Source organism: Pecten maximus, chromosome 6 (genome assembly GCF_902652985.1).
Source record: "Pecten maximus chromosome 6, xPecMax1.1, whole genome shotgun sequence".
Classification (NCBI taxonomy): Eukaryota; Metazoa; Mollusca; class Bivalvia; order Pectinida; family Pectinidae; genus Pecten; species Pecten maximus.
In genome coordinates, this window is record NC_047020.1 from 28,597,769 (window position 1) to 28,608,765 (window position 10,997).

A 10,997-nucleotide genomic window follows, 5' to 3' on the forward strand; every position below is an offset into this window, starting at 1 on the left:
ACCAGAGGTGTCGCGTGGAAATATCCTTTATAAATTCTAATACATTGAGTGGTTACATATCATTTTTGCAAAAGTTACTGCCCTTCATTTGATGTTTAGTCTGAATCGATCTTGAAATTTTGTAGGCTTCATGACCATGATGTATAATTGTGTTTCCCTGGATGGCAATTTGATTCAACTATATTTGCCAAAGTTATTATTCGCCACATTCACTGTAATGTGATAATTTAGATTTGTCTGTCCATCTGTCGCACCTCATCTCTGTGCAGTAATATGACTGCAACAAATGTAAATGGATTTTTGTAAACATGGTAACAAAGTTTAAATCCTAAAGGGCTTGCCCTGATTTCCAGACTTTATTTGTTGGATGGGGGATATACAAATGGGTTCCGTTCGTCCGGATTCGCTTTCTGCAAGATATCTTTTGAAGGAATGATCAATGATCAGATTTTAAAGAAAGTTGCTTGGTAGATCTATTACCTAAACTCCTCGCTCAAGTTTGATTATTGTCGTATTCCATGCATATTAATGAGACTGCTGTGATCTCATTTGCTAATTGCTTTCAACACGCTATCTTTTGAAGGAATGATCGGATTTTGATGAAACTTAAAGGTTAACTTCTTACTAATTATGTTGATTCCTTTCACAGGAACTTAATGACTAAACACAAATACATGTAATGATTCTAAATGCTGTCATGCGTTTCATGTGATGCAATATTTGCATGGGCCCCCGATCTTGACATTCCAGAAAACAACCATAGCAACAGGGACTCAAGTGATTTGGTAGGAAGTCTGAACTAGACCATTTGTGTAATTGGTTAACTACACCAAAAGTAAATTCATAACAGTTCTGGAAATGCAACCAATATTCCATCACCACAGGACACCCCCCAACCTCAACATGACATTTGACACGAAACTCTAAACAGACCCTATATTTATACACAGCCATCAGTCATTATTTACCAAGTTTCTATAGCCATAGAACTGTTGGTTACATTTATCAATAAATTGTCTCGCAGTCCCAGTGTTTTGGACACCTTTCATTGTTTCATAATGAATTATGACTATAGGTCTTGGCAACCACCATTGAATAATTTTTATTGGTCCAATGACAGTATTTTCCCTCTCAATAATCTGATAACAGAACAATTGGAACCTACATGTGAAGTTCTAGTAACATCCCTCCAGTTCTTTTCAAGAAATAGCGATCAAAACCATCAATTCTCAAAATACAAGATGGCACCTGTCAGATATTTTGTTTTCTGAACAAAATCAAAATCAAAAATATTATCTTGCTTAATGGGATAACACAATTTTATCCTTCTCAGGGTGCCTTCTGCTAAGAGTCTGGCAACTTTTTGGCCCATCATCACCAGATGGACTATTTAAATTGCCTTCGTCCGTCAGTGAACAATCCTTGTTAATGCTTTTTCTTGAAAAGTACTTGGAGAGATATTCCTCAAACTATAGGTTCCCCTTGGTCCCTAGTTGTGCCATATAAATTTTCATTTTAATCAGAAAAAGAAAATGGCCGACTGTCAGCCATCTTGTATTTTGAGAAGTAAAGTTTGATATCGTTATTCCTTGAAAAGTACTGGAGGAATGTTTCTCAAACTTATGTGTAGGTTGCCTCTGGACCCTTGTTGTGCAAATTCAATTTAGATTTTTGATCAGGCGGCCATGTAGGATTTTGAGGATTGAAGATTGTTATCGTTATTTGTTGAAAAGTACTGGAGGGATATTTCTCAAACTTCACGTGTAGGTTCCCCCATGTACCTAGTTGTGCCAGTTGAAGTTTAATTTTTCATCTTGAAAAGAAAATGGCCAACAATTGGCCATCTTCAATTTTGAGAACTGAAGTTTGTTATCTTTATTTCTTGTAAAAACTTCAACTTCAAACTTCACATGTAGGTTTCACTTGTTCATGTTGTCAGATTAGTAAGAGATCAGTCTAACAGAACTAACGAGATTCCAGAGGGATCTTGGCACCATTGAATGATCCATATGAAAGATTGATATTTTCTCTTCTTTCAAATATTTAATAACTTTATATAACACAATTTAGCAGGAGCAACCTGCAATTGTCAAATTCCAAGATAGCTGCCTGTCGGCCATGTTGATTTCCAATTGGTCCCAAAATGCAATATGCACAACTAGTGACAATGGGACACTTGCATATGAAATATGGGAAGGATCCATTTAGGACTTTCAGAGAAATAGCCATAATAAACTTCTATTGTTAAAATCCAAGATGGCCACCTGTCTGCCATGTTGATTTCCGATCAGTCCCAAAATGCAATTTGCATTACTAAGGACCAAGGGGAACTTAAATATGACAAGAGATCCCAGAGGGATCTTGGCGCCCACCATTGTATGATCTTCATAGGTTCCATGTCAGATTGATCTTTTCTCTACTTTTCCCTTCTTCTAAGTCTTACTAATCCTAATCTGTGTAAATACAGAAACAGCCCTCTATAGCTAGTACTTTTCAAACAAGGGGAAACTATATATAAAATTTAAGATTTAGCGATAATGGCTGTCTGTCGACCATGTTTTTGGATTGGTCCCAATATGCAAAACTAGGCACTGAGGGGAACCTACATATGAAATTTGAGGAAGATCCCTTGAGTGCTTTCTGAGAAATAGCGATAACAAACTTCAATTGTCAAAATCCAAGATGGCTGCCTGTCGGCCATGTTGTTTTCTGATTAGTTTCAAAATGCAATATGCATAACTAGGCACCAAGGGGAACCTACATATGAAATTTGAGAAAGATCCCTTCAGTACTTTCTGAGAAATAGCGATAACAAACTTCAATTGTCAATATCCAAGATGGCTACCTGTCGGCCATGTTGTTTTCCGATTGGTCTCAAAATGCAATATGCATAACTAGGCAACAAGAGGAACCTACATATGAAATTTGAGAAAGATCCCTTCAGTACTTTCTGAGAAATAGCGATAACAAACTTCAATTGTCAAAATCCAAGATGGCTGCCTGTCGGCCATGTTGTTTTCCGATTGGTCTCAAAATGCAATATGCAAAACTAGGCACTGAGGGGAACCTACATATGAAATTTGAGAAAGATCCCTTCAGTACTTTCTGAGAAATAGCGATAACAAACTTCAATTGTCAAAATCCAAGATGGCTGCCTGTCGGCCATGTTGTTTTCTGATTGGTCTAAAAATGCAATATGCATAACTAGGCACTAAGAGGAACCTACATATGAAATTTGAGAAAGATCCCTTCAGTACTTTCTGAGAAATAGCGATAACAAACTTCAATTGTCAAAATCCAAGATGGCTGCCTGTCGGCCATGTTGTTTTCCGATTGGTCTCAAAATGCAATATGCATAACTAGGCACTAAGGGGAACCTACATATGAAATTTGAGAAAGATCCCTTCAGTACTTTCTGAGAAATAGCGATAACAAACTTCAATTGTCAAAATCCAAGATGGCTGCCTGTCGGCCATGTTGTTTTCCGATTGGTCTCAAAATGCAATATGCATAACTAGGCACCAAGGGGAACCTACATATGAAATTTGAGAAAGATCCCTTCAGCACTTTCTGAGGATTAGCGATAACAAGAATTGTTTACGGACGGACGGAGGGACGGACGGAGGGACGGACGGACGGACGGACGGAGGGACGGACGGACGACGGACCACGGACGCAGGGCGATTTGAATAGCCCACCATCTGATGATGGTGGGCTAAAAATTGAGAAAGATCCCTTCAGCCCTTTCTGAGAAATAGCGATAACAAGCAGACGGACCACAGAGATGCAGGACGATTTGAATAGTCCAACTGATGATGGTGGGCTAATAAAGATCATTCAATGGTGGGTACCAGGCTACCTCTCGGATCTCTTGGGAGGTTTTAAATTGATCTTTGAATATAAATTCGTTTTTTTTTTTTTAAATTATCCAGAATTGTCTGTTTGGAAGACATTTTTATCAAAGTTTGACGGACAAAATTTTTCTAGTATTCTTTATACTAAATGTCCACAACAGGAGATTCCAGAAGGATCTTGGCGCCCACCATTGAATGATCTTTATAGGTTCAATGTCAGATTGATTTTCACTCTATTTTTCCCTTTGTGCAAATTGAGAAGCATCCCTCCATACTTTTCAAACAAGGGGAACCTATATATGAAATTTGAGATTTAGTGATAATGGCCGTCTGTCGGCCTACTCCTATAACATAAGAGGCCGCTGGTCGGCTCTTTTTTTATCGGATATGATTTTGCCGACTACAACCTCTTATTTCCGAAGCAGTTTCCGCCTGAAATCCAGGCGCAACGAAATATGCTTGAAAAAAACACTTTAGAGGTTGTCAGGTCATTACAACGATGTCTACGCATCATTTATGCAATATATATTCCATATGTATGTCACAGACACAAATATATAGTATTATTCGGTATACGTATAGAACACACAAAATACATGTCCATGTCGTTGTAGCACTTTTCTAGTCGTTTTTAAAAATGGCTGCCTCAAGGTTGATACAAAATAGTATTGGATATTTCAAACGGAACAAAATGATACAGACTTTGTTGTATTCCGCCTGTAGGACATAGGTTGTAATCCATTTTTGTATTAACCGGCAAATCACATGGTATTTCTACTATCACTACTGGCAGTATTGTCTGCTTGAGCTCTGCTTCGCTTCGGAAGAAGAAAACTTCATAATTTGTGTGTTTGCTAGTAAATTATTCTCATTTAATCATGGGATTATGGAAAGAAGTATATATTGGACCCTGTTGATCATTTAAATGTAAGTTGAGACGCTATATTTTTTCAATATACGAACTTTGAAAATTTCATCGTCAGCATCGGGAAAATCAGCTATGGGCAGTTAGAGGTTACACAGCGCCTGTCAAAAGTATCTCGCCGTGTAAAACCTCTAACATTGTTGGAGTATCTGTCGGCCATGTTGCTCTCAGATTGGTCCCAAAACGCAATACGAGGGACCAAGGGGAACTCGCATATGAAATTTGAGAAAGATCCCTTCAATATCCAGTAAAATAGCGATAAACTTCAATTGTCAAAATCCATGATGGCTGCCTGTCATCCATGATGTTTCAGATTGGTTCCATAATGCAATATGCATTACAACGGACCAAGGGCAACCTATAGCTACACATGAAATTTGAAAAGATCCCTTCAGTACTTTCTGAGAAATAGCGACAACAAGAATTGTTTACGGGGGGACAGCTGGACGGACGCAAGGCGATTTGAATAGCACCATCTGATGATAGTGGGCTAAAAATGCCTCTGATGGATGATTCATGTTATTTTGGAAAAGATTTTCTTTTTACACATATAGCAATTAAATTTCAAAATTTCTTGACAACAATTGTTTAAGCATATGGTTACCTAATTCTCATTTCCATTTTGACCCTGTAGACAGTATTTGTGTCCCCCCCCCCCCCCTCCCCCTCCAGAAAAACTTCTATTTAATATTTTCTTTTCTTAATAATATGTGTAATTCAAGACCTGACTTGATTATGTAAAATACTGTTGTTTAAGAGCAATTCAAATTATATGAATTTGATATTGGATTACTGCCTACATGAAAATTGGATTTTTTTTTTGTAAGATGACGGACAATGACGTAAAAAGAAAACTGTACAACCACATGTTTATTTACCAATATTTATGGGATGAATGTCCATGACTGAATGAATAAAAATGTTTTTTTGACAAACAAACATATACAAGTGACATGACCTAGTTTGTGGACACTACAAATAACATGAAAAGTTTGTGTGGGCCTCACACCTGGTGCCCACCATCTCCACGCGCCGCAGTCTTTACATCGAAAGTCACTCTTTGCTCAATTTCTGGTATGTCCCACACCAAGTCAGAATCGTCGCAAAGGAAACCAAGCTCAGGAAAACTCCTCGACGACGCACAAGCTCTCATCCTTACAACATTCATCACGACAGTACAGGACTGCCAAAGTCAACATGATATGAGTGATACGAAGTCCAATGAGAAATGATGAATGATGAATGATGAATGCTGAGATGAGGTCTCTTAAAAGTCCGATATTTCTTTTGTTCCAATTTACCGTTGTCCTCCAGTTTGTTGTGCAAATACATCTATCGTATCACCGTCTTCCATGTCAAGCTGTGAAAGTGAGCAACAGCAAATGTTAAATGAGCAGCTAGAAAATAAGTGATATTGTTACATTACAACACTAAAACTTCAAATGCTTGGCATTAATGATTTATTGAGAAGATATGTCACTTCAATACAATACACCTTGCTTAATAATTATACTCCTACTTGCACAGTTGATTAATTTTGCAGACAAATAAGATTGCATATAGTTTTTTCTGGTAAATAGATTTGAGGTAATCAAAGACCAATAGCACAATGATATGAACTACAGAATTCAAATACAGTGGAGCAAACGAATTTAGCGCTATTCCAGAACTGTCTATGTGGGATGGGTGGGAGGCATGCGTGTTAAAATCTGATGGGTGGTGGCATAGGGCTAGTCTCATTTTTCTAGTAATCCCTATACTTAATATGTTTTAATATTTGATGGGTCATGGGGTCTCCACATGGATATTACTATCAATTATCCATGAATTCTTATTCCAGACAAGTACAAGTGCTTTAAACTTAGTCATCGATTAATTTGGGTTATATGTATAGACAAGGGAACAAATTTTTATGACACAACGTATACAGTACCATTGAGTGGTCTCCAAGGGTAAAATCATCTATAGTCAGACCTCTTTGGGAAATTAGTCAACAGAAACAAATTGAACAAATCCATTTTTTCCAGCATCACTATGCAACAATAATACAAGATGAATGGAATGAATACCCTGATTTTACCAAGAACTTTGGAATGGGGACAAAGGACATGTCCTAAAATTCATTGGGAAAATTATCATATGTCTCCTTATTTTTAAGTGAAAAATCTGGAAAATAGCATCAGTGTTTAAAGTTTTATTTCACAGGTTTCCAATTTGCCATCATAAGAATCTATGACATCCCTGTGTTCAGACTTTCATTAAGTCAAGAGTATTAGTATTTTAATAAGAACTTAAGGTAGCAAGCATTGCTGATTTAGAATTGGAAAAAATACTGGGTGGATTATCAAATTAAACAGGTTAATGTGTGGGCTTATCGGTTTATTTTGTTTAATGTCCTATTAACAGCTAGGGTAATCTAAGGATAAGCCAGGTTTTGGAGGTGGAGGAAAGCCAGAGGACCAGGCAAAAAAAAACACCTGCCTACATTAAGTACCAGGCAACTGCCCCACGTGGATTTCTATGATTTTCCCCGCTTTCTATTAAAATTGTTTGCAGTAATTTTTCTATACCCTTAAGTGTGTGCTAGGGCAATATCACAAATCCCATTCAATAGAATATGTACAGTAAACACTTACTCCAGTAGGGGTGTCTGTCTCATTGATTGGATTGCCGTCAAATCTAAACCGTAAAGATGATAATTTCAGTCCCTGGAAAACAAAACACATTGAAAAGTATACTGCAATCAAAAGCATGTTTCAGTTATAAAAATGCTAGGGGATGGTCCAATATAGACTTTTTTTTTAAAATGTGAACAGCACATGTGATTTTTGCTAATAGTACTGTAATAGCTATTCCCAATAACAATCATAGACAAGTATAGAAAATTTATAATACCAAAAAGAAACCTCCATGATCAATTTCTCCATGTGAAATATCTTCAAATACTTTGAGGATGCGTTTTTAAAATTTTCTAAATGAGCTGTAACTCGCTAGTTTGAAAGGATCTTGCATGTGCCATGTACTGTGGAATCCTTAAATTTCAGAGAAATTGTGGACCTCCAATAATTCAAAATGTCCATGACCAACTGAAAACGTTGTCATTATTGACATAAGTATTGAAAATTCCTAATTGTCTGAGAAAAATTTGAAAATGTCATTGAGCTGGCAAGAAACGGTCCGTAACAGGTAATTTAAATGCACATAGTTTATATGAAGCTATTAAAGTGTTCTTCCCATTATAAGAGTTTTGTTGTTTTAGTGGTTAATATACAGTAAAACCCTGTTATTTTGCCACCCATTATAAAGCCAAACGCACGTATCGCCATGAATTCATTCAAAGCAGATTTCCATCGCTCCCACGCTAATGCACCTGTTTTACCGCCATCCAACATCGTATTTCGAGAACAAATGGTAAAAACAACATCGTCTAGACCTTTGTCAAATTGAGTCCAGAAGGACATGTGTTTATATGATATTGTTACATGACTGACTGCCAACTGCCAGATGAGCTGTACACACATGAAATCAATGAACCATGGCTAGTGCTTCATGGTCTTTCTTTAGGTAAGTTTTGTAAGTTATGATGAATAAAACTCACTTTTGTGATAGTGCTACACACTTTGTTAAAATATCATGGACTGTTACTCCAGAGACAACAGTAAGATGTCGGATACACAGAGGTACCGTACCATGTGATGACGCAACATTAACAATACAGTAAACCCTGGACACAGATCTAAAAACATTACTTGTGCGATGAACTGTTGTCACATTTCTAGAACACAAGCATTCTACAGCTGAATCAGACATTCAGAAATGTTTATTTCTTTAACAGTTTGTCCTGTCACTTTGTCGGTCGAGGGTAAAACAAGCGACAATTTATATATTTTTCGGCACCTGGTGGACCATGCACACAGTTTAACGAGGTAAGGTAGTATTGAAAATCATGTTGCGATTACTGTAGACCATGTGATGAAAATAATGATGACATTCTTGGGAAAATAATTAAATTTGATGTTAATCTATTATCAAAGTATATATCTATGTACAATTTGATGCGAAATTTTGATATGAATAAATTGTTTTTGGTTTTCAAAGTCTACAATTGTTACAGAAACACTAGCTAGCTATAGTGTTTGGACAGCAAACTCGGATTTGGACGACAAACCTGATATACCACCAAATCGCAGAGAACAGATAGTGGTGATATAGCAAGGTTCTACTGTACATCACAACAGAAAGATGCCAGTCCTGGTCATACCAGGACTGGCATCAAGGAGACACCTGTTAATCCTGGTTTCGACCTGTCTGCAAACTGCTGATAAAAATTCTTATATACTTACAACTCTGTCACAGTATGCTGACATCAATTTTCGTAGTGGTGTGTTTTTCTTGATTTTGAAGTGAACCACACTGCCATCTTGACCTGTGACTTTTAAATTGATGTGTTCTGCTCCTTCTGGCTTCACTATCTGCTGCTCCTCTGATCCCTGTCAGTAAAAAGATGGGTTATACTCGGCTTCTCATTTGTCAAGAAGGGGGAACATGGCAGCAGAAACCTGTCACCGTGTCATTCTGAGATTTTGCACTTTTTATTGAAAATATTGAAATTATCAATATCAGAACATAGAGTTGTTTTGAAAAGACTTTATGACACAATCTTTTTCATTTTTCTCTCATATCACAATGTACACACTGTAAGTATCAAAGAACAGGATGAACATTTAAATCTGCCTACTTATCAAACTGTAGAGTTCTATACTAGAGTTTATTATATATCAGTATATTTTTTATTATCATATCCCCATTATTTATGACTCCTTTTTGGTCTAAGTATTAAATGATAAACGTTTTACAGAATGGTATCTTGTGGGTAGATGGGGAACATTTGACAATTAACTTTCTCCTTTTTTTCTAATTACACTAACTGCAATATTTCTGCAACAGTATGACCAGGGCATCCAGTTGACCCTTGACTTTTAGCATTTTCAGAAGTCAAATCACCTTTTCTCAGAAATATGAAGGGTCAAAACATCTCAGATAGACATGCTCCTTCAAACTCAGGAGTCAAATCTGATTTTGGGGAGTCAAAAACATACTCACAAGGGTCTACTGGATGCCCTGTATGACCACTGCAAAGGTGATAACACGAATTAAGTTTACCTAAACTATCAATAACTTATTCTTCACGCAGCACGTGTGCATCCAAACATTGAATGTCGTAAAATTTTCGAGTAATCGTTTGGTGTACCAATCCATCACTTACGCAAGCTGTGATGATTATGCACATATGACGAGAACTGAAATAATATATATATCTTTACAGTAATTAGTGGAGTCGAAATCTTTCCTTTGTGATAGTGACAAAATGTCGACCTCGGATCAAACATGTGGCCGGCGATCAGTGTAAATACTGACGTTCTATTTCTTCAATACATCAAGAGATTCATGATCATATGTAAAACATACATATATTACAAAAATCCGGTTAAAAATAGCACACGGAAATTGCAGTATGATTAATGTAAGAGAAATTCTTGTACATAATCAAATAGGATATAAATTCTATTGATTAGACCCAATAATTGAAGAACCGCGGGAAATCATCACATACAAATCACTTCAACAATGATGGGTTTCTTAAATTATATCAATTCTATGATAGGTTTTATATACCCAGGCAAATGAAAAAGTGTACCTTATTTTCCGACATCGTGAAATCGACGGTATTTTTTTCTCTAGATATCTATATTCCCCAAGCCGCGTTGTGTTTTCGGTCTGGTTTGCGGAGAAAATGGCGCACAAAGGAAAGGGTACCGGGGTCTTATCGAAGCACTGTGTTACGCGCTTTCTGATTGGTCAGTGTCAAAAATATCCTCAAAACAACTCTAAATATAAAAACGAAAAATTCTCCTGTATTTAAGTAGGAAATCACCAATAAATGATGAGGAAGTAGATACAATGTATACGTATAGATAATGTGTTCGCCGATTAGCATATACATAGTGATTTTGATTTTTTTTCCACTGGAAATTTGTTTTTCGTTCTTGGCCAATAAAATCATACGTTGTTTAGCATATTGCAAACCGGACGGAACCGGATTGAAAAGTAGGTCACAAGGTCGATGGGTGCAAGTTTATTTTGCGCAGTTATATTAGACTTTTGTTCACTAACCACCCATTTAACAAGTGTTTACCAAGTTAATGGTGAAAAATATT

General features: G+C 36.7%; 1 protein-coding gene across 1 annotated transcript; it reads right to left on the bottom strand.

Annotated features, from left to right (window-relative positions):
• Positions 1 to 5,631: 5,631 nt before the first annotated feature.
• Positions 5,632 to 10,650, bottom strand: LOC117329457 (small ubiquitin-related modifier 3-like). Its single transcript, XM_033887409.1, has 4 exons — positions 10,478 to 10,650; positions 9,123 to 9,269; positions 7,416 to 7,487; positions 5,632 to 6,139 (listed from the first exon to the last, which is right to left on the bottom strand). The coding sequence occupies exons 1-4, from the start codon at positions 10,490 to 10,492 to the stop codon at positions 6,077 to 6,079; spliced, it is 297 nt and encodes a 98-aa protein (XP_033743300.1). The 5' UTR covers positions 10,493 to 10,650; the 3' UTR covers positions 5,632 to 6,076.
• Positions 10,651 to 10,997: the final 347 nt, after the last annotated feature.

What these genes read in the sequence shown, in the direction of transcription:
- LOC117329457 (XM_033887409.1), bottom strand. An exon ending in CAGCATACTGTGACAGAGTT is followed by an intron (nt 7,488 to 9,122) that starts GTAAGTATATAA and finishes TTTGTTTTCCAG; the next exon opens with GGACTGAAATTATCATCTTT. An exon ending in AGACAGACACCCCTACTGGA is followed by an intron (nt 6,140 to 7,415) that starts GTAAGTGTTTAC and finishes TCACTTTCACAG; the next exon opens with CTTGACATGGAAGACGGTGA.